The 24,737-nt window shown below is 36.5% G+C and overlaps 1 protein-coding gene across 2 annotated transcripts; it reads right to left on the minus strand.

The window, feature by feature from the left end:
• Positions 1 to 57: 57 nt before the first annotated feature.
• Positions 58 to 15,848, minus strand: LOC137399314 (uncharacterized). Of its 2 annotated transcripts, XM_068085372.1 has the most exons (9): positions 15,736 to 15,848; positions 11,026 to 11,083; positions 8,916 to 8,962; positions 7,540 to 7,592; positions 5,992 to 7,060; positions 5,647 to 5,712; positions 5,363 to 5,427; positions 2,602 to 2,640; positions 58 to 714 (listed from the first exon to the last, which is right to left on the minus strand). In XM_068085372.1, exons 1-9 carry the CDS (start codon positions 15,769 to 15,771, stop codon positions 660 to 662), a joined length of 1,488 nt encoding a protein of 495 aa, XP_067941473.1. In that variant the 5' UTR covers positions 15,772 to 15,848; the 3' UTR covers positions 58 to 659. The 2 variants fall into 2 exon arrangements, with proteins under 2 accessions (XP_067941473.1, XP_067941474.1); XM_068085373.1 differs by lacking the exons at positions 8,916 to 8,962; positions 11,026 to 11,083 and having other exon boundaries at positions 15,736 to 15,842.
• Positions 15,849 to 24,737: the final 8,889 nt, after the last annotated feature.

Genomic DNA, 24,737 nt, shown 5'->3' on the forward strand with positions numbered 1-24,737 from the left:
TAATAAAATCAACAAAATTAGAGATGAGGATAATGAGCGAACTAATACTAGAGAAAATTAACAAGCATCTAACAATATTTACTAAAATAAATCTATGGAACAACACAAATGCAGTGATAGAATGGTTTAAAACCATACATGGAAAAAGCAAACAAATCTTCATCACATTTGATGTATGTGGATTTTACCCACCTATAACCTAAACACTTCTGAAAAAGCTCTTGATTTTGCCAGCAAAGTAACCATGACTACCAAAGAATAAAGGCATATTATCACGCCTGCCAGAAAGTCACTAATCTTTCATAAAAACATAAAAATGAGCCATGGACAAAATCATTAGCATAGCATAACTCTAACAATGATGATATACTTAATAGCTAACAAACTAAGCAAAATATCGGAGTAAATTTATTATAACACGTTACCTGACTAAGCCTGTGGAAAGAGGAAGTCATACGAGCAGCGCTTCTCAATTGAGAGAAGTAAAATTGAAAATATTTTTTAAGCAACTGTTTCGCAAGATCATTAAAGCAGCTGTCATTGATTTAGTATTAACCAACTGGTGGCAGTTGGTAGCAGGTGGTTGTATGTCTTCTTATAGCAGTTCCAACTGCGCTTGATGATGCTTGTTCAGCTATGGCATTTACTTCTTGACAGGTTTAGCTTTGGTTTTGTAGCTGCTGTCTCAGATCATCATTTTCTCTTTGCAATCTCCTACAATTTTAAACTTTAAGCATGTTTCCTGCACCAAATATGTTAGTAGTTTACTGACAAATAGTAAATTTAAAATCGAAACCGTATCTCTTGAGCGCTCTCCCGCGCTTGCCTAAAAGAAGTAGCAGAATAAGATGAAATAAAGTTGAAAGATGAAAGAGATTATACCCGAGACAGGAGGAGAGACCAAGCCAGGCCTAGCTCAGCCATAAGTCTAACACCCAGCAGGCTGGTCAAATCAGCCACTGACTCGACCATAAAAGACCAACCTGCTACCGAGTCGGAAGGATACCCGCTGCACTCAAATGGCTTGGTTGCTTGTGGAGACAGTAGCGTAAAGTAAAAAGTCAAGTTGGATCCTTTACAATATTTTAGTAATCCTGAGAGGAGAAGAACATTTTGTACTAGAGTTATCTTTCAGTATTTTCATACTAGAGTTATCTTTCCGTATTTTTAATTAAAGAATAGAAAAAGCATAATATTATTATGCTTTATTATTTATCTTGAGGTGTTGACTGATGTTCTAAAAAAAAGAATCAAGAAGATTGACCAACCAGAAGCTGAGATATAGCCAGCCAAACACAGGTCTACCAAAAGGCATAAGTGTTTTGGTAATCTTCATATTAGCATCAATATATGACGTATGAAATCGACTTGTGCGCCATTGGTCAATTAAGCCAACTAATGCGCTCTCCTATAACAATCACGGCGTTTTAATTGGTTTAATCCCTGGAAGTATGCAACAATCAAATTAGGCCTAACAATCATTGCTCTGAGAATTCCAAACCAGTCCCTCTGACGTGTAGATTAGTTTTAGCATGAAATAATTATCTTGCTAGTTCAGCTCAGTTTTGTTGTTCTCCCACTTAGCTTCCCTATTCAGACTCATCTTTAGCGCTGTTCAGATTTTTATCTATAGCTAATAAATGGAATCAATTAAATCAATCATCAATCTCGGTTATTTGGAATTTTCTACAAATTATGTTAGTTACATCATTTATTCTATACGCAGTTATATGATTATTTTGTATAATATGCATTATGATTATTATATTAATCATAGAAATAATTTTTTAATTTAATCATAAAAAATAATCATAGATAAGATAATAGATAAATAGAAGAATCAAATCAAAAGTTATCGTTTTCTTTTCTTACAGCAAGAGCAGCACGGTCAAGTTATTCTTTTTAAAATTATGGCTGTAGTGAACTTACAGTCTGTTAATAGTGACGATAATCATGCAAACCGACTGAATGCTGCAGTAGGTAAACATGATGAATGAAAGAAAGGTAGAAAGATGATGATTGAACAAAAATTCACATTCCCATTTCTTATTCTAAACAAACTGCAAATCACGGATATTGTATTATAGACTATACACGCGCCGTTCGTTGAACAGAAGATCTTCGGAGCATATCCGTGAAAATCGAGTTAAAATTTGAGGCACAATAGTCAAAATCTGCTCTTATGTTTTGAAAAATCATGGCAAGGGGTTGTGGGCAACTGTCTTTACCACACAATGTTTGTTTGGTTTTCCTGAGAAACCAGAGCTAGTCTGTAAATTCTTTATTATCGCGAAAAGCGTTTTACATCTCGTAGCCTAAAACAATCAGTAAACGTAATGGCGGTAAGGGTGCGCAACTCCGGCACATGTCCAATAAGTCGATTTCATATGTCACAATTCTTGGGATTTTTGAAGGGTTTTTTTTCTGATTCGTTATTAGGTAGACCTGTGTTTGGCTGGCTATATCTCAGCTTCTGGTGGGTCAACCTCCTTGATTCTTGTTTTAGAACATTAGTCAACACCTCAAGATAAATAATTAAGCATAATAATATTATGATTTCTCTATTCTTCAAGTATAAAACATTAAAATAGATTTACTTACTCATTTTCTTCTCTCAAGGAACCGTTGTCTTGAATAAGTCTGAAACATTCAGGTTGAAAGCAAAATGACATATGCACCAATGATGATGTCCAAAGCAATGACACTGAACTTTCCTTTTTTTATTACCATCATCACATGGAATGATTGTGACACTAACTGGAAGATCCCTTGTCAAGCTACTAACTCGGAAAGTTTCACATTTCATGAGCCAGTAATAAATTTCAAATATAAAAGTGGAGTATAGCTGTTCAGAATACTTTGACCTGTAATCTACATCGTAAAGCACATAGTTGTACATAGTAAAACATTGTCATATTGTCATACTTGTGATTTGGCAAGGGTTGACTATAAGAAGGCTGATTATAAACTAAAATGACATAAACAAATTTGAAAAGTCTCCTCACTCACAGCCTTCTTTTATCACTGCTAGCGGGTCATTAAGAGTTGGCTTGTTGCGCTATGAGCAGGCTGGTTGTCATACACCAACAGGGTTTCAGAAAAGAATCACTGGTAGATCACTTGCTCTAATATGCTCAAAATGATCATCACTCACCAAAAGGTTTTAGATAATTATCCTTTTTTGCATAGAATTCTAAATCAGCTGGCAAAGCATGATTTCAATTTATGGTGAAGCTATATAGTGCCGAAAAAGCAATTTTCACACACGGCATCACAAGATGGTATTTATTACAGGCATCACACAGCAAGAAAAAGAGAATGAAGCCAAAATCTGAAACGGAGTAGTAAGAAACAAACAGATGCTAAACCACTAATATATGATATTAACTGATTTAAAAAAACCCTTCCATACCATTTTAAGGTAAACAGTAGGCTTGTGAATTATTTAGGTGTTTTTTATTTAGATTCAACTCTTTTGCTGCCAAATTAATTTTTTTACCGGGACAAATTACATATTCAGCAAAACCTAATAATTGACAGGTCGAGCATGAATTGTCGCAAACTTTAACCCAAACAGTCTATAAAAAAACATTACTTTTGCCAAAGTAATCAGCATGGAATTTTACATTAGCTGATACCATAAAAATGCTACAAATGTGTTGCAGAATGAAGTTGGACATTTTTTGGCCATTTTCTATGACCTTGAACATCTTTGAGTCAGAAGATTTATCAATATTATTACAGCTTACGGGATTATTATTACAGCAAAAAATAAAATAGTCACTCACAGTAGTACTATTATTCAATAAACATCACCCAAAGTTGTTAAACCCCAAACTTGTGAAATCTTTGTAGCTGTAATGTGTCTGACACGACTGGTCATCGCTAAGTCAAAATTGCTATAAAAAAAAATTTTGCAAAGCGAAACTAGGCTTACGATAGGTTGCAAACACCTTTTTATTGGCACAATGCATGCAGATAAGTTTTTTCCTACATTTAGATACAGACACAATAGGCTAATTAATTGCTCAGTAATAAAAAATGTTTTGGACGAAGCTTACTAAAGCCATACCCGGCGGTTCTTGGCCAAACGCAAAAACTTTCCGAGCCGTACTACCCGGGGTGTGGTAGATTAAAGTGGTAGCTCGTGATTCAAAATTAACTTTAGGAACCTGCTGCCAACTGAGTAAAAGATGCATCATAGAACTCAGGATATTACAAAATGATATTACTAATCAGCAAGGAGAGATGCTTGTAAGCAGTATTGTAACTGGAGTAAGCGCTGTAAATGGAGGATTGTAAATGGAGGATTGTAAATGAAGTATTGTAAATGAAGTATCGTAAATGGAGTATCGTAAATGAAGTATCGTAAATGGAGTATCGTAAATGGAGTATCGTAAATGAAGTATCGTAAATAGAGTATCGTAAATGGAGTGACCGTAAATGGAGTATCGTAAATGGAGTAACGTAAATGGAGTATCGTAAATGAAGTATCATAAATGGAGTATCGTAAATGAAGAATCGTAAATGGAGTATCGTAAATGAAGTATCGTAAATGGAGTATCGTAAATGGAGTATCATAAATGGAGTATCGAAAATGGAGTAACGTAAATGGAGTATCGTAAATGGAGTATCGTAAATGGAGTAACGTAAATGGAGTATCGTAAATGGAGTATTATAAATGGAGTATCGTAAATGGAGTAACGTAAATGGAGTATCGTAAATGAAGTATCGTAAATGAAGTATCGTAAATGAAGTATCGTAAATGGAGTATCGTAAATGGAGTATCGTAAATGGAGTAACGTAATTGGAGTATCGTAAATGGAGTATCGTAAGTGGAGTATCGTAAATGGAGTATCGTAAATGAAGTATCGTAAATGGAGTAACGTAAATGGAGTATCGTAAATGAAGTATCGTAAATGGAGTATCGTAAATGAAGTATCGTAAATGGAGTATCGTAAATGGAGTATCATAAATGGAGTATCGAAAATGGAGTAACGTAAATGGAGTATCGTAAATGGAGTATCGTAAATGGAGTAACGTAAATGGAGTATCGTAAATGGAGTATTATAAATGGAGTATCGTAAATGGAGTAACGTAAATGGAGTATCGTAAATGAAGTATCGTAAATGAAGTATCGTAAATGGAGTATCGTAAATGGAGTATCGTAAATGAAGTATCGTAAATGAAGTATCGTAAATGGAGTAATGTAAATGGAGTATCGTAAATGAAGTATCGCAAATGGAGCATCGTTAATGAAGTATCGTAAATGAAGTTATGTAAATGAAGTATTGTAAATGGTGTATTGTAAATGATGAAGTAACCTTAGGCATTGGTAAAATAAGTTACTACCGACATTTACCTGGTATAATCCTGTAGGACTCCCAGGGCCTTCTTGTGCACAACCACAACACCCAGCTGCTGTTTCTGTTTAAACAAGCAGAAACATGAATTAGCAGAGAAGAATTTTTCAAAGTCAAACATCTATTAGCCGCTGAACAAGACTTGTAATTGGAGGCTGAATTTTTACGGTTTAACTTTTGAAACATGAAAGGTTTCTTATATTTTCTTGGGTAAGCAACTCACCTGAACATATCAAATGTTTGGCAAGAGGCTTGTAAAGGATAATAAATATGAGTTACTCACTTGGTAGCCCTCGCTGACAAGTTTAGTGACCTTAGATATGTCACACTCGATGTAGTCTCCGTCTCTCTAAAAGGAGACAAGATTTACCAGTACAATAAGTGACGAAATACCTTTACCTATTATTTGATATACATATACTGACTACCCTCTTCTATAATATGGATAGACTAACTACCTTGTTCTATAATACACATATACTAACTACCATTTTCTATGACACATATACACTAACTTTTTCATTCTCTACACCATGTTTATAGAATAGAATCTTTAATTCTTGTTATTATGCAGGAATAGATGAATTGAAATATTAGTAATATATAGTATGAGTGTGTCAAAGCTCACATTGCCATGAATAGTCTGTAACTTCAGCTCTGGTCTGTAGGATGAAAAGAATATATTCGACAATGTTTCTACAGCATCGAGTATGTCGTCTGTAATCTCTTTCGAGGCAACATTCTCTGTTGTATCGCTACCATCTGTCTCATCAAATATCCTCTCGATGGTATCTGCCAACGGTGGTTTTACAAATGGAGAACGTTCACGCCTTTTAAGGTCTGTCTCATCTTTTTCAGGATAAAACAAAAAGCCATTTAGTTTGCCATTTGCTAGCTTCTTCAGCTCCACATTCATGCTTTCTATTATTTCATGAAGTGTTCCATATTTCAATGCGAATGCCAGACGTTGCAGCAACCTAAAACTCTCTCCACTGATTTGGTCATCTCGATTTTCAGCAGCCTGGGTTAGAGCTGTTTTGTTTTCTCTGAATAAGTTAGCCGCTGAAATGTAATACCTACTAACTGCTCGATTTTCGGATCTCGCCGTCTTATTTATTATTGTCAGGGCTGTCCCTATCTTGAGCACTGCATCTAAAAGATCTTGTTGTTTTTCGTCAAACGAAAAATACCTGTCCTTCAGTTCTGATGTGACTTTATCTAATATTTCGATTTCTAGTAGAAGGTCGAGCAACAACTTTTCGTATTCACTAAAATTAAGACCAAACCCTCTCAACCGATTCTTCACTTTTTCCAGATCGATGATGTTTTTGCTGTCTGTAGTTCTGAATAAGATCTCAGCACTCATGATCAGCTCTACTATATTCCGCAATACTTTAGTAGCATCTAATCGTAGGCCAGATTTTATCATTCTACGTATGTATTGCTCAGTCTCTTCATCTAGTTCTGTGTACAGTGTATCATCCAAACGACTGGATAGTTCCGTCTCTAGTTTTTCTGGTGAATCTGATCTTCTAGTTTTATAACTTGAAGAATGATTTTGTTTACTAAGACGTGAGTAAGGGCTATTGTCAGCTGCTGCTATACCAGCTAAAGCAATGAATGGAGGAGAATATGGAATAGAGGAACTCTTGGACTTCAAGATATCATCTTCTCTTTCTGTCACTTGCATTAGGTTTCTGCAATTGAGATAAATTTGAATAAACGACTATCAATTCATATACTGTATTTTATGACAGACCAAGCATACGATTACAGATTCTAGGGCTTATGTTAAGGTCTTTAGGTTTGTGACCGTTTGCGATTACATCACTTAGTACATTCAACATTGAGCATTAGGCATCTGTTACGTATGTTACCGAATATTCACAGCACAGGGAAAAGTGAAAGAGCTGACATGATTAGTCCTCATGACATCATAGGGATGCTTGACATGTGATCACAAGTATGTGCCTATATGATCACATGAGTGCTTTCCATGTGATCACACAGATGCTTTCCATGTGATCATATGAATATTTTCCATGCTCTTGTTACACGCTAGTTTTATGGTGAAACATGGAATAATTCATGGAGTTTCAGTTGATGGAATTATTTAGTAACAATGTAGTCTATTTAGATACCAATCACTAATAAGAGAGGTGCATGTATAACTTACGCTGCTTGGAGCAATGTGTTTCTGTCGTAATCTTGTTGAGGGACTTTGGTGGACTGCAATAAACCAATGTACTAGTATACTCAATAGCTAATAGTGCACTGTACTAATAGTACTGTACTTGTGTATATACTAATAGTACTGTACTTGTGTATATACTAATAGTACTGTACTTGTGTAAATACTAACAGCACCGTACTTGTGTATATACTAACAGCACTGTACTTGTGTATATACTGATAGTACTGTACTTGTGTATATACTAATAGTACAGTACTTGTGTATATACTAACAGTGCTGTACTTGTGTAAATACTAGCAACTGTCAGCGAGAATCATCTGACCAAACTTCCGGAAGATCGATCCTTATAAAATTTAAAGTTATGGTATTCATCAGTTGCTCACAAGATCAACCGTTATTCACAAGATGAACTGTTATTTACAAGATCAACTGTTTTTCTTCCCCTCTATAACATCTATTTCTCTGCATTATTAAATGTTGAAGTGATAACTTTAGCAGCCATAACAGAGCCATGTCTCTTGTGCTTACAAATTTCTTGCCATATTCATTGTTTCTTTGCAGTATGATTAGGCTTTGATATTCCATAGATCAACTCAATTTCATCATAGCAGATCTTTGAAGTGTACACCAATTGGATCCATTTTTTAATTTGTAGCGCAACGATTTTACTCATCTGATTTCTATCAATCCCTATTAGAGTCATGTTGGACCATGGATATATTTTTCTGATAATCGACTGTATCAACCAATGAGATATTTGTGATAGCTGTGACACAATTAGCCGCTGTTGATGACTAAAATTAGATTGACATTATAACTAATCGATTTTGCCAAACTCTAAAATTATTATAATATTTATTTGTTGGTCAAAAGTGTGTTACAAACCGATCTTTTCAAATCATCTTTCAAATGTTGTTATCTTTTCTCTGCCATCTAAGAAGCTAAACAGCCATTTAAAATATACAGGTGGCTTTTGTGCCTAAAAGCTGCTATGTATGCATGAAGATAAATATCTGAGAACTAGGAGAGTTCCAATCTCCAGCAAACTTTTAGAAACTCAAAAAAGGTCTTGCAAAGAAAACCTGGTAAAAACTTTACCATAAGCTCTCGCTGAGCACACAGAAAGGCTTAATTTGGCTCACTGCAGGTAAGTTTTTTAAATTAAAGTTACAGAAACAGAACTCAGAAAATGACTAACCCCATGAACTGAATACAAAAATGTGTTACATCTCTTTGTATTTAACAAAGTCTTCAATAAAACCTCCTCATCTAATAAGACAGTTTAATGCAATGCAATTGCTAATTGAGTAAGAGGCCGACTGACTCAACAGATATTGATAAAGGAGCAATATACTTACTTGTACTAGCCCCTTAGCGATATCTAATTCTCTACCCTCTGCACCATCTGTAATACAGCAGTTGATTACATAGTTTTACCAACTTGGATGTTTAGTTCACAACATGTTGAACATCTAATTATAATATTGAGGGTGCAACTGAATATGCAGTCATTGAGTACCTTTATGTCTGATATTCACTACGTATCTAATTGTGTAGAATGTTTTTTACAAACAGATAACAATACATCTGCCTGACCATCCATTACATTTCTGCTTTCCCAGAAAATACACTACACTTTATACCAGACACCAACACCTTGCCTATACCCATTATAGAACAGAATTATGCAAAATGTGCTTTCTATTCCAATACACATAATTTTAATTTACTATTCTTTATTTTATTTTTATTTTGGCCTCATATTTTAATTTACTTTGAACAGTATGATAAGTGAAAATAAAGTTTATATTTATTTACATAGAAACACGTGAAACTAGGAAAACACTGAAAACCTCTGAAGATATTTGCGAAGGAACGACAACCTCTTAACAGGATATTTTGCAATTTGGAAACACCAATTATACCATGCAACAAAACAATACTAGCAGTTGTTTACAGGGAATAAAAACATTTTTTACATATTGACTGTTGAATGCCAACATTACTAAGGAGTTCCTCTGGAGATGATGAAGGTGCTCAAGTGGGAGAAGGCTGCACCAGATTGAGGCACCTGACTGAATTAATTTTGCGAGCAGAAATATTTGCCAGAAACCTTTGGTGTATTCTAGACATTGGGTGACACTAGACTGACAGGGTACTAGAAGGATTGAACTGGATGGAGGAACCTATGTCTGATGGTGACACTAGACTGACAGAGCACTAGTAAGATTGAACTAGATAAAGGAACCTATGTCTGATGGTGAAACTAAAATGACAGAGTACTAGTAGGATTGCAATGGATGTAGGAAGTCATGTCTGGTGGTGACACAAAACTGACAGAGCACTAATAGGATTGAACTGGATGGAGGAACCCATGTCTGATGGTGACACTAGACTGACAGAGTACTAGTAAGATTGAACTAGATAAAGGAACTCATGTCTGGTGGTGACACTAGACTGACAGAGTACTAGTAGGATGGAACTGGATGGAGGAACCCATGTCTGGTGGTGACACTAAACTGACAGAGCACTAGTAGGATTGAATTGGATTGAGGAACCCATGTCTGATGGTGACACTAGACTGAAAGAGTACTAGTAGGATTGAACTGGATTGAGGAACCCATGTCTGATGGTGACACTAGACTGACAGAGTACTAGTAAGATTGAACTAGATAAAGGAACCCATGTCTGATGGTGACACTAGACTGACAGAGCACTAGTAGAATTGAACTGGACGAAGGAACCTATGTCTGATGGTGACACTAGACTGACAGAGCACTAGTAAGATTGAACTAGATAAAGGAACCTATGTCTGATGGTGACACTAAAATGACAGAGTACTAGTAGGATTGCAATGGATGTAGGAAGTCATGTCTGGTGGTGACACAAGACTGACAGAGCACTAATAGGATTGAACTGGATGGAGGAACCCATGTCTGATGGTGACACTAGACTGACAGAGTACTAGTAAGATTGAACTAGATAAAGGAACCCATGTCTGATGGTGACACTAGACTGACAGGGTACTAGTAGAATTAAACTAGATGAAGGAACCAATGTCTGATGGTGCAAAGAGCGAGCAAATATGGCAATGCAGAAATAGAGACCAAGCTGAGGGTCTCCATGAGCAATGCTTAAGTTTTATTGTAAGAGTAGCTCCATGATCTTCATTTCACTTACTAAACATTTCGCTGTGGCCTTTGCTATACCGAATTTTTTAAGCATTAGCATGCAAGAATTTACACGTTAGAACAAGCCCAAGTGTTTTTTGTAGTAATGGTAAGAATACAGTTACGAGGATGCAAGACAAAAATTTATCATCAAGCTACTTTGCCAAGGGTGGGTAGTGGTAACAACCTACGTTCATTGGATTGAGTAGTTTTAGCAATGTACTGTAGTCAAGGTAGGGAATGGAGGCGACCTGTCTTAGTAAAGGTATTGCTAGTAGAGGGAGTGATAGCAACTTACCTTGGTAGGGGTAGGCAGGGGTAGATACTACAGTTTTTGGTCTGGCAATTTTTTTCCCCTAAAATCAGGAACAGTTAATGATTATTACTATATAATAGCCTTTTGTAAAATGCAGCTTGTCAAACTCTGCCATCGTTCCTTATTTTCCTTTTGTAATCAGTAAATCAGCAACTCTCTTTTCTTTTACAATGCAACAGATGCTGCTCCAATCACAGTCAGATCATCAAAACATCTTTCAGCTGATCTTTTAGCTGATTCAGCAGAGTTTCACTTTTCTTTTCATTACGAAGCCTACTCATTAGCTAGACTAATCAAATTGTGTCTCCAACGAAATAACCTTGTTGCCAATTAAGTGCAACCAATAAAAAATGTTTTGGCTCACCAACAATTCCATTTCTAATTATTTTTCAAAACGGCAAAACTAGATCGTTATCGTCATGGCAATAAGGAACACACCGCCGTTCGTTCAATGCAAAGCAAGCATCAGAAAAATTACGAGAGTGAAATTCATTAAGCAAACTTATGCTTATATTGCAGAAAATTTTCTTTTGAACAAGATGCATATTGCAGTAAAGCGATATCTTGTTTTGTTTTCGAATTATTGCTTAAATAATAGTGCTATATCGGTTTTTCGAAAATCCATTTGGATTAATTTTGGCAGAATGATCGTTCGGTCAGAATTAAATGCGGTAGCGAAAGAGTTAAGTTTTCAATTGATTGGATGATTAGTTATTGAGATATTGCCGAAAAATGGAGGGCACTTCTAATCAGCTGAGAAAGGAAAATGGCTGCTGACAAAACCTTAGTTTCTAATGTCCCTGATTTAAATTCTTGTTAATGAAGAATAAAAAATGGAAAAATCAGAAAGGTTTTTCTCCTCAGCAACAGAAACTTTATACTAAAACTATTTGTCTTTATTCATAACAAATATACACTCTCTATAAGACTTTATTCATAACAAATATGCACTCACTATAAGACTCGGTGTACTGCAATCATTATGTTTCTTCAGTTACTTTTAAAACATCACTTCTTTGAAAGAGTGTGAAATAAACATTTAGTTTTTTAAATTTCAGTGTATTGTCTGAGTTCTATAAGCTTGAAACTTCAAAATAGTATTCAGTTGAAAATGATATTCAGTCTATAGGACCAGGTGACCTACTTGTATGTACAATATTAGACTTCGTAGTGTTAAATAATCTTAACCTATTCTTAAACTAGACATTATGTGGTGCTGGCTCAATATGCCTTAGCTTGTTTTTTACCACAACAAAGTCACATTGTTTATAACATAGTTGTTTCCTCTGGCAGTTGTAAGCAAGTGCTTCTAACGATGATTGGAAAGAAAATGTGTAAAATGTGGAGGTTAACAAGACAGTCTTATGAGCTAAAGAACAAGGAAATGTGCTGCTGTCCCTTTTTATAGATTTTATAGAAGGTCTGCTACTTGCAGATGATCTAAGCTACCGTAAACTGTATCACGGATGCCTGCTATAAACCAGTTAGATGATTTGTTGGTCTCTTGTAGACCATGCAATCATTTGTATTAAACCATAACTGCCACGTACAACTTTTATCGCAGTTACTGGGCAAATCAGACACACTGATTCCGATTTTGTACTCAAAATAAAGATTGATCTACTAACTTTCAAAGTAATAAAGGCTTTTTACAGCGTTTTAATATTGGTCTCGAAAACAACACGATCGGCATAACAAGCTCCGCCCATAAATACGTGACGTAATCTAGCTTTTCAGGAATGGAAGTTAAGGATGTTTAGACCGATTTAGAATAATAGAGATGGATGTTTTAAAATCCATTATTATCTAATTTCAGCCTTAAAAATAATCTCAGTCTTTTCTGAAAGGTAGATAAGCTATTTAACATTGTATATTTAAAAACGAGCTCAAAAAGGCGCAATAACTTCGCTAGCTTGTGATAAAACCGTGCTTTTTGAGCTCATTTTTCTCGGCATTCAGCCTATTTAAACATCTTGTAAACAAGCTACGAGCAATTTTGAATAGTTTATATACCTTTCATGAAAGACTGAGATTATTATACAGGCTGGATTTAGATAATAATGGGTTTTAAGACACCCATTTTTATTATTCTAAATCGGACTAAACATCCCTAACTTCCGTCCCTGAAAAAGCTAGGTTTCATCACATATTTATGGGCGGAGCTTGTTATGCTGATTGTGTTGTTTCCGAGACGGATATTACAACGCTTTAAAAAAGCCTTAATTACTTTGAAGGTTAGTGGACCAATCTTTATTTTGAGTACAAAATCGGAATCAGGGTGTCTGATTTACCTAGAAATTATGATAAAAGTTGAACGTGACAGTTATGGTTTAATGCAGTGAAACACTCCTGTTTTACAGCCCTTCAAGGAATGTCGTTATCAGTACAATGCTAACTTTCTCAGCATCTATGTTTACTCTTGAAAACAATAGTCAACTAGAATGTAAGTAACTCTGACTTGTTAATATCATCATCAATCTAGTTAGCTCATTACAGTCGCACCTGCACTAACGGATGACCTTGACCTCCACTAACGAATGACCTGGAATACCACATTTTCAAATTACAAAACGGCTCTTCATAGAAAGATTGATCTGAATAGCAAAAGATGGTTCTAATACGAAAGGTCGTAAACCAAAAATTAAAAGTAAGTTCTGCAGGCCATTTAAAGAGATGGGCAGCTCAAATCAAAATTGCCAAGTCTCTTAGCTGCTCTGCTATTAGCTGGTAACAAGCATCTGACTTCCTTCCTAGTCAGCCAGCACCAAAGGTAAACAAACATACCATTAATAGTTTTATTCACTATTTTTATGTTTTCTCTTCTTTCCATGTTTACTTTTTCAAGTCTTTCTGTGTTTATCACGCTCCATCTAATTCTAGCATGCATTTGTTACAGTCTTCACCATTGTTTATAATTCATACAAATATTATGTCCATGTTTTGTAGGGGCTTAGAATGGTTTTGAGCATTTATAGGTGCAATGCAATCCTACTTAAAACCATTTTGCTTATGAATTGGATTCCAAAACGAACGAATTTTCACTAAATTTGTTCAGTTATTAGCGTAATATTTAATCTTTTTTCACAACCACTATTTCATCACAGCAAGGGCTACGCAAGGGCCACCTTCAAATATATCAAAGGATCTGTAATGGTTAGATTCTTATTGGTAAGATAGGCTTGTCACTGTTATTTTTTGATGAGTAGGTAAGGATTACACCCAGGTAGTTGACTATTAACTTTTTGCAGGTCTGGTTGCTTAGCAACTAATTAGACATTCCTGTAACTTGTTTATTTTAATTCTGTATCATAGCCAGAACTGCGCAATATGTTTTTGCACAGGTTCCTTGTTGCTCAACATGTGTTTATATTATATATTACTTCAAAGGTGGCTTGATTTGACAGTTGTCATGGTTACTGGAAAGGTTCTAAGCCTTCAGCTCTCTTTTTAAATAACTCCATCTTGTTCATATGAAGAAACAGTTTGGGTAGCCTATATGCCTATCTGCAACAGTTTAATATAAATCTGGCTTTGCTGATGCGTGTTTATTTGCATTTGAGGTATAATTTTCAAGTTTCTCATCCACTCCCTTTTAGTAGAACTTAGAGATTTTACTAAACTGCTCAGTATAACTATGCTACTGAATGCGCTTGAACAAAACTTTCTGGAACTCTCTCGTTAAATAATAGACCATCCATGTGAAAAAAGAAAAGTGTGGCAAAACATTGCTCGGGAGTTTGTAAGGCAGTTTACAGTCTCAAATGTCATTATTTGAATGTTATCATGAATCTTTTGTTTCTAAAGGAAAAACTAACGACACTGTTTGATTGCAATAAAATACAGGCTAAGGTGCACTGATCTGACAGCAAGTTGTGTGTAGGATTCTTCTAACTGCCAACCCAACCAGAAATCTGATAGGAAATCCACATATTATATTAATGTTGTTCTGTGTAACAGCCCTAATGACCCTTACCAGACATTGCTTAGGTAGTCACAGTTAGTGACCTTTGAACCAGCTGATTAGGAAAAGCTGCTTGAACCATTCTGATGATTCTAAATGGCTCTTTGCCAAGAGGAACTAAAATGCCGCTTACATTAACTTTGTCACTAGCGAAGAATGCATTGGCAGGTCATTAGAATTACTCAATTTCCTAACCACCAGCTTGTCAGTTTTTGACCAAAAAAGCAGGAAAAAAAGCAAGGAATAGTTAACTTTTTAAACAAAGAAGGCTGATATGTAGTAACAGCCCATTCTGCATGAGCTTTTAGGCTAAGATCTAATGTTTATTATTATAAGGGAATCAGTCTGATGAATGAAGAAACAAGGACAACGGAGAGACTGTTTATGTGATCACTCTACTGCAGTCTTTACCTTACAAGAAGGGCTTGTAAATTGATTGTGAACAACGGAAATCAGTTAGATTTGGAACTGACAGAATTCTGATCAATTCAGTTAGAAGCGATCAAGCTGTAAAAGAACAAAAGCGAAGCGCACACTTTCTGGAACTTTTATAACAAGACAAAACAACTTGTCAAAATACTAGTAATTAAAAACTATTTTGCAGCAAGCGTATAGCAAGCGTATAGCAAGCGTATAGCAAGCGTATAGCAAGCATGTTAGCTTTACAGAAGATTTCCCTATGGAAACCATACCATTAAACAAGATCAATGCTGACAGAATATTTTAGTTACCTTTGATGCAGGTTCTTGCTTTGATTTGGAAAACATCTTTCTCGTTGCAGAATCACGGATTATGGCAATTAGAAGAATGGCTCGCAAAACTACAAGAATTTACTCTGCCTGCAATTATAGTAATTATAGTATAACAATATAATAACATAATAATAAATAGCATAAGGAGTCATGATACTTTTACTTTTTAAGAGATTTGAACATGTGGGTTTGGATGGGGGTTTGAGGCTGTGTCAGGTCAGTAGCTACATCAGGGCTGTGTCAAGTCAATAGCCACATCAGGGCTGTGTCAAGTCAGTAGTCACATTAGGGCTGTGTCAAGTCAGTAGTCACATCAGAGCTGTGTCAAGTCAGTAGTCACATCAGGGCTGTGTCAAGCCAGTAGTCACATCAGGGCTATGTCAGGCCAGTAGTCACATCAGGGCTGTGTCAAGTCAGTAGCCACATCAAAGCTGTGTGAAGTCAAAAGCCACATCAGGGCTGTGTCATGTCAGTAGTCACATCAGGGTTGTGTCATGTCAGTAGTCACATCAGGGCTGTGTCAAGTCAGTAGTGACATCAGAGCTGGGTCAAGTCAGTAGTCACATCAGGGCTGTGTCAAGTCAGTAGTCACATCAGAGCTGGGTCAAGTCAGTAGTCACATCAGGGCTGTGTCAAGTCAGTAGTCACATCAGAGCTGTGTCAAGTCAGTAGTCACATCAGGGCTGTGTCAAGCCAGTAGTCACATCAGGGCTGTGTCATGTCAGTAGTCACATCAGGGTTGTGTCATGTCAGTAGTCACATCAGGGCTGTGTCAAGTCAGTAGTCACATCAGAGCTGGGTCAAGTCAGTAGTCACATCAGGGCTGTGTCAAGTCAGTAGCCACATCAGGGCTGTATCAAGTCAGTAGTCACATCAGGGCTGGGCCAAGCCGGTAGTCACATCAGGGCTGTGTCAAGTCAGTAGTCACATCAGAGCTGTGTCAAGTCAGTAGTCACATCAGGGCTGTGTCAAGCCAGTAGTCACATCAGGGCTGTGTCATGTCAGTAGTCACATCAGGGTTGTGTCATGTCAGTAGTCACATCAGGGCTGTGTCAAGTCAGTAGTCACATCAGAGCTGGGTCAAGTCAGTAGTCACATCAGGGCTGTGTCAAGTCAGTAGCCACATCAGGGCTGTATCAAGTCAGTAGTCACATCAGGGCTGGGCCAAGCCGGTAGTCACATCAGGGCTGTGTCAAGTCAGTAGTCACATCAGGGCTGTGTCAAGTCAGTAGTCACATCAGGGCTGTGTCATGTCGGTAGTTACACCAGGGCCTTGTCACGCCGGTAGTCAAATTAGGGTCGTGTCAAGCCAGTAGTACAGATTGAAAAGTATTAAAATGTGGAGTTTTATTCTTGCTTTTTCACTTTTTAGTTTCATCATTTAACAAGCACTTTGGTACTTGAACTTTTTAATGCATGCTATGGTTACTTTTTGCACTTTATGGATTAATTTTTATGGCTGACTTTCTTATTGTCTAATCAGAGTTGTATAGACCAAATCTTTATTGATCTTTTTTGGCGCAGTGTTTATCCATGGTTACAATGTTTACCAATCTCTCAACAAATTAACTTTTTATGCGCCAAATGTGGGTGAAGAACACTGTGTCACTACTGCTACCATTTTTTATGTCAGTTAATAGTTTGAAAAGGTATGGCATGTCTAACCTATCAACTTCTAGACATGGTGTATCTTTGTACATGCTTGGGTAAGCTAATCATGATCTTTGACCATCATTACACCTCTTACTTGACAGAAAACTTGGTTAGTTTTCCTAACAAAAGCAAAAGTTATTGCCAGGAGGTTAAACTTGCTGAACATAGCACCTGCCCCAACATGTCATAACAACATAAAATGTAGACATATGAATTTGATAAAGGCGTAAACAGACTTAATTAAATCATGTCACAACTAGCAACTTAACTAAACTTAGACAGAAGGATCAAGTTTCAAGACAGTTTAAGGCTTTGAGAAATGTACAAGATTTACTTGTTTAGTCAAAACTTTTTGAAATGTTTATCATCGATAATTACTTAAAAGTTCAAAATTACTCAAAATATGCAAAAATTTTGTTTCAGAACTAAAAGCTAAAACAAAAATTCATTTGGAGGAACTAGTGAAGCTTCATAACTTAACAAGTTTTATAGCAAACAACTTGCTTAAGGTAGTTCTGCAATGGCTTCACCTGGATGCTGACAAATGACTAGTGATTGTGTTTTCTAACATACGCAATGCAAACGATCTATGTAAGGCAATCAGTTTTATCAGACTACAGCTACAAATATCCAGTTTCATAAACCTTTGAGTTTGCAAATTCATGCAAATTCATCTTCGGCTCAACGGAAGAATCCAACTATTCATAAAATTGCCCAGCAAGGTCACTGTCAGTAGCAGTCACGTTGACTGTACTATAAGGGCCATGTCGCTGTCAGTAGCAGACATGTTGACTGTACTATAAGGACAATGTCACTGTCAGTAGCAGACATGTTGGCTGTACTATAAGGACAATGTCACTGTCAGTAGCAGACTTGTTGGCTGTACTATAAGGGCAATGTCACTGTCAGTAACAGACATGTTGACTGTACTATAAGGGCCATGTCGCTGTCAGTAGCAGACATGTTGACTGTACTATAAGGACAATGTCACTGTCAGTAGCAGACATGTTGGCTGTACTATAAGGACAATGTCACTGTCAGTAGCAGACTTGTTGGCTGTACTATAAGGACAATGTCACTGTCAGTAGCAGACATGTTGGCTGTACTATAAGGACAATGTCACTGTCAGTAGCAGACTTGTTGGCTGTACTATAAGGACAATGTCACTGCCAGTAACAGACATGTTGGCTGTACTATAAGGACAATGCCACTGTCAGTAGCAGACTTGTTGGCTGTACTATAAGGACAATGTCACTGCCAGTAACAGACATGTTGGCTGTACTAAAAGGACAATGTCACTGTCAGTGGCAGACCTGTTGGCTGTACCATAGTTTAAAGCTGGGGCTATCTTGTCCAGCGGATGCTGCGTACGCTTAGCTTCTATTTTGCTCACAAATCATGAGAGATTAAATTCGACTCCCAAATGAGAACTTATGCCAAAATGTATAATATTTCACTTGTCTTATGTGTACCGCGTAGTGTGAAATCAGAGACAATACAGCGGACCGATATACTTTGAATAGCTTTGCTTGACTTTCCTTCATTTAACAGTAGCTGAGCTAGTTAATGCTGTTTAAAATGTGTTAATGGACAATTTCATTCCCATGTTGACATGTATTGACACCTGTTGACACGTTTCGCTAGCGCCAACCTCAGAGACATTTTCTGTTACCACGAGCCAGATGACATGTTTTGTTACCACGAGCCAGATGACATGTTTTGTTACCACCAGCCAGATGACATGTTTTGTTACCATCAGCCAGATGGCATGTTCCGAGCGCCTTGACTAGCTGCAGTGCTACTGCGCATGTGGGTCTCATCATGCCTTAGCGAGTATGAACTAAACTAATATTAATTCTGTTTAACTTGATCAATATTATAACCATATCTTCATTTTGCTTATTGTTATATTTCTACTAATTGATGAAATAAAACACACACACACACGTTTTCTTAACGCCAGCCAGATGACATGTTATGTTAACCCCAGCATAAGCAAAGCAGCCAAAGCTGCCCTTTATCACCACCTTGCACTTTGTCCTCTATTAGGAAGTTGTTTCCTCATACACTCAACTTGTTTAGTTCTACCTGCTCAGAAGAAATGTCACGGCCAAATTCCTAAACCTTCTGATAATCAAATTACCTCATGAACTCAGAAGACTCGTATATCTACTAATGATTTACTAGACAGTCAGAATCTGTCTTTCGACCTTTGAATCAACTCCATAAGTTGGCTGACCTTACGGCCTTTCGCGGTCTGGTGGCCTAAAACTCCTGGCTTACAAACAACAGGCTGGGGTTCAATTCCCAAAAGCTACTGGCAATGACAGGAACGGCATCCAACCTTCAATTGCATTCTCACACTGAACATGTCTCCAGTGTCAAGGTCTTCTTGCCACTGAACTTATGAATGTTCACACAGAGAACAGCAGAGCCATTGTTTGTACAAAATTGCTCTCAAAACCAGGTACAGCCTCTGCTGGCAGTAGTCTAAGCAGACGTCATATTCGATCTTTGAGATATTGCTCACAGACAAGTGAAGCGTATCGGATTCTATTGATGTGCATCTCGTATTTGGTGTTTTGTGTCTTAATTTGGGTACTCGAGGCTTATGGTAATTGAGTCAATTCAGGTCTGTTGATTCTCATAAATATTTTGATGTTTTTGGACTATAACATCAGACCTCTTGCCTTATAACAAACTTGTTAGTAATATGCTAAAATAGATCTCCGCATTAGTTAGAGGGTTGTTGATAGAGTGAATACCACATCAATCACGTATCGCTAGAATTGACATTTATAAAGTAACTCCAAGTTCATACTTAGCGTCTACCACCATCAACAATTGATGTCTTTTGGCATTTTGCATGAATTAATTTTAGTGGAACTAGATATTGTTTATAGAGACATTATAACTATGGCTCACTTTACAAGTCAGACGGATAACTGGTTCTAGTACTAAGCTTAAAGAGCGAACAGTTGAAGACTTACCTCCCCGAGTAATCAGAGTAATCGCGGGTTGAAACTAAGTGGCTTGACACCAACCACTCTAGCACTGCCAAGAATGTCTACTGATGCTGGGACGCGCTATCACAAAACTGCTAATCACTCACCAGCCAATCAGCTGTCAGAGATGGCTATTACCTATTCACTGCTATCAAAATAGTGTATGTGTCAGACCAGAAGGGTTCTTTTCTAGAGAAGTAAAGATTGTTATTTTAGAAAACTAATCAAACCCATGAGGTTGTCTGTTAGTCATGTAGTTACCTATCAGCTTTCAAGTCAAGATCATATTTACTATAATAAAACCTGTGCTCATCCATCTGGGCATCTGACCAAAGTCATGCTTGAAGACCAAAAAAAATTGCTTTTATTGGAATTCAGTTTTGTAGACTGACACTCTACCACCTACGTATTGCTGCCATACTATGGAATAACTACGTATTGCAGAATAATTGTGCAGTTAGTTATTGCACCAGACAATCTCTCAAGGCGCACAGGACTGCCAGGATACTAACAATAACAATCTAGAGTGGTTGTATTATTGGCTGTTTCAATAAACATAACTTAGTAGTAGGACGATTCCAAATGGAATACATTACCAATAATTGATATACTTAACTGAATGTTTCCAAACATGTGGAATGTAAAAATGACACAAAAATACAGTGAAAGTCTAATCAACAACAAATATTCTCTAAATACTTTCAAACATACTAAACCTTCATAAGTATAAGTTTCAATCCAACCTTCATAAGTATAAGTTACAATCCAACCTTCATAAGTATAAGTTACAATCCAACCTTCATAAGTATAAGTTACAATCCAACCTTCATAAGTATAAGTTACAATCCAACCTTCATAAGTATAAGTTACAATCCAACCTTCATAAGTATGACTTACAATCCAACCTTCATAAGTATAAGTTACAATCCAACCTTCATAAGTATGACTTACAATCCAACCTTCATAAGTATAAGTTTCAATCCAACCTTCATAAGTATAAGTTACAATCCAACCTTGGTAAATAAAACTTACAGTACAAACTTTGTATATAAAACTTACAGCATAACCTTTGTAGGAAAAACTTACAATACAACCTTTGTAAGTGAAACTTACAATACAACCTTTGTAGGTAAAACTTACAATACAACCTTTGTAGGTAAAACTTACAATACAACCTTTGTAGGTAAAACTTACAATACAACCTTTGTAGGTAAAATTCACTATACAAACTTTGTAGGTGAACGTACTATACAACTTGTTCTACTAATTTCCCTTCTCTACTATTTTTGACATTTTGTGGGGTCTGTAGTATATGTTGGCATTAACAAGAATGACCTGAACTCAAATGTCATCTTGTGCTCACTTCCACTCATGAATTCTTTACTTTGTGGCGTAAAACTTGAGCAAATCTTTTTTTAACATATATCATAATTCTCTTCAGCATAAGATGTCTAAAATAATTAAAGCTCCACATGTTTAAACAGCTAGCAATATTGATGGTCAAGTATGAAAATAATAGCAATTATATAAATAATGCTAATATTATCTTTTTTACTAATTATTGTTTTCTTAATTTCTATGTATAATTTACTTTTAACATTTATACTGTTTCTCTGATTAACTTGACATATTAATTATACTTGCTAATACTTGAAGTATTAATTCATATTTTTTAGTTATTCTGAAATGAATTAAGCAAAATACAATGTTATCAAAAATAGTAGTTGCTGCAGCATGTCAAATTTGACTTTAGAAGCAAACATTTAAACAGTTTGTAACTTCATATTCCCAAGTTTGACCGATTCCTATGCAACTGAAATACTCTACACTAGAAATTCCCGTCATACAGCCTACGACCTGATAATGGAATAAGTGATAATGGAAAAAAGAAAGGGTAGTGCTGGTTGTTGAAAATGTAGTTGTCAGCAGAAATTGACAGAGTATAGTGTAAATGAGAGTTGTTTGAGATGATATATAATAAATTTGAGAGAGCACGACTTTAAAAAGGAAATTTTAGTAATCTAGGAAATTGACAGGGGAACTTGTTGGCACATATGACATAGTTGTATTTGAGCATTGTATGTCTGCCTAGAAAGTTGTTACGCAGTTCTTGAAAATCAGGACAATCTAAAGATTAAAAATGAGGAATGTGATGAAGGGGGTCAGCATTGGGAGGAGCAATCTTGTTTTGTGCAATATTTTCATGGTCCATGATGTCCATAAAATCATGATCATCATCTGGAAACAAAGGGGCTGCCAAGTCTATGTCATTTATATCGCCTACAACATCTACTAAAGAATTCTCTTAATCAGATGAGTTGTTGTTAGTAGAGCAGGAACATAAACTTATCTTTTAGCCTTTTCCTTCGAAGGGTGGGCTACTCAAACAAAAATGTTTTATAGTCAGAAATTTATGCTGAATTCATTTATAACGTTTCTACACCTATGTGTTTGCACATTTCTGAGCTAGAGAGCACTTTTGAAATGGGAGGAGGCAACTCCAAGTTTCTTGGAAAACCTTACATATCAGACAAAGAAAACTAGTTTATAATCTCGAAAATTAATAAATGCTTTTATTTGAGATTAGGTAAGTCAACTGTCAGCATTTCTTAACCCATGCCGAGAATGCAGCAAGACTGCTTGTTTCACTGTCTTGATCAGTCTGTGAATAAAACCCTAGTCAGAGTGACTAAACTTCAATATGAGACGGCCAAAAAGTATTCAAACAGATGGTTGATATTGGAAGAAGAGAGCATTCAGTATGAAATTGCTCAAAAAGTGCTAAGCATTGAGAACTTTGATAAAAGTTCAGACTTTTTATGTCATTATGCTTGTTATAAAAAGTACTGTAACAAACTTGTTATGGAAAGAGCTGAGAAAAGACATGAGAAGAGACAGAAAGAATGTGATACAGCAGAAGAGGTGAAATTAGATATTTATAACTTTACAAATTCATGATGATTACTCCATGATGATGGTACTTTGGTGGGAGAAAAAGAAAACATTTTCATTTTTGTCTTCACATTTTGTGAGCAACAAGCTAACTTTTTGCAGTTTACATGACGTGTTATAGCCTACAATTTGGACATAAATTTATAGATAAATTACATGTATGATCCTTCCTTGATTTTTTGCATATGACCACACAAACTACGCTAGATATGGCACGCTGTACTATGCAGAGATGACTAATCTGAAAGTATCGCAGAGCAAAGTGTATGAGGCTCTTATGAAGAAGGAGTATTTTATTTATCAATCACGACATCACTGCCCATTCAGCTCTATCGCTTGTGATCAATCTATTGAGCAAACAGTTAAAAGAGACTCAAAGTCTTACGGTGGAATCATAGAGTTTACCAGGAATCATCCGCCTCTCAACGCTGAACTCTATCTCACCCGGAACGAACAGCTGTACATACAGACATGAAGAGGATGCTAGTGCCTGGTGATTCGGATGCAGCAAGTTATGAGATGCGTGAAAAGGCATGGAAGGCTGATGAGAAAATGAGGGAAGTCATGAAAGACTCATAACAGTAAGAATAAATCCGTTTTCGTTTCAAACCACCAAGCTAGTACATATTGCCAGTGGTGCAAAAGCCTCCATAGAAGAAAAGCAGGATCTTGAAATGTCAAATGTGATAGGAGAGAAACAGCTTTCAAAGTTTGTCCAGAAGAGATTAAGCATCCAAGAGATTGATTCCAATGCATCCTTTAAGTCAAACAAGCTCAAAACCTTCACCACATTACCATCAGCTAAGAAAAAATCAAAAAAAAAAGTCCTAGAGTCTTTGCACAGATTGTTTGAGAATTTGTTAGTGATCAGCCAACAGCGTAACTTGGATTTGAGAAAAGCGTTATCATTCTCTCTTGACAAAATCAGCTGGTCCCTGGCTAACTATGATGGCTCTATATTGAAGACTGCCAAGTCTGCTCTGATGGCTGCTGTTGAGGAAGATGTTGATGATCAACCATCAATCTATGTTAATCAGGATCAGCTACCAGTCTTTGACGCTGTTGTGGTTGATGCTATGGTCGAAATTCAGACCCTGAAAGCTCCTCCAACTTTTGGCATGGTTGCAAGTCAGCTTTTGCAACGAATAGTTAGTATTGCAAACGTGTATCACACATGGATTTTGTTTGTGACACATATCCTGATATCAGCATTAAAGAAGGTGAGAGAAGTCGTAGAAGTGTGAAAGGAAGGCGGAAGGTTGCTGTGTTTAATCCGAACTAATCAGTGCCAAAAAGGTCTGAATTTTTAGCAGATGGCTCAAACAAGACTGCCCTAGGGAAATTTTTATAGGATACATGGAGGAAGTCAAC

Source organism: Watersipora subatra, chromosome 7 (genome assembly GCF_963576615.1).
Source record: "Watersipora subatra chromosome 7, tzWatSuba1.1, whole genome shotgun sequence".
In the NCBI taxonomy this organism is placed as follows: Eukaryota; Metazoa; Bryozoa; class Gymnolaemata; order Cheilostomatida; family Watersiporidae; genus Watersipora; species Watersipora subatra.

Excerpts from the sequence above, each read along its gene's own strand:
- LOC137399314 (XM_068085372.1), bottom strand. The coding sequence starts at position 15,771 with ATGTTTTCCAAATCAAAGCAAGAACCTGCATCAAAG. Across the intron at positions 5,713-5,991 it reads TACAGACTATTCATGGCAAT|AGAGACGGAGACTACATCGA; the intron begins GTGAGCTTTGAC and ends GTCTCCTTTTAG. Across the intron at positions 2,641-5,362 it reads GTCCTACAGGATTATACCAG|ACTTATTCAAGACAACGGTT; the intron begins GTAAATGTCGGT and ends TGAATGTTTCAG.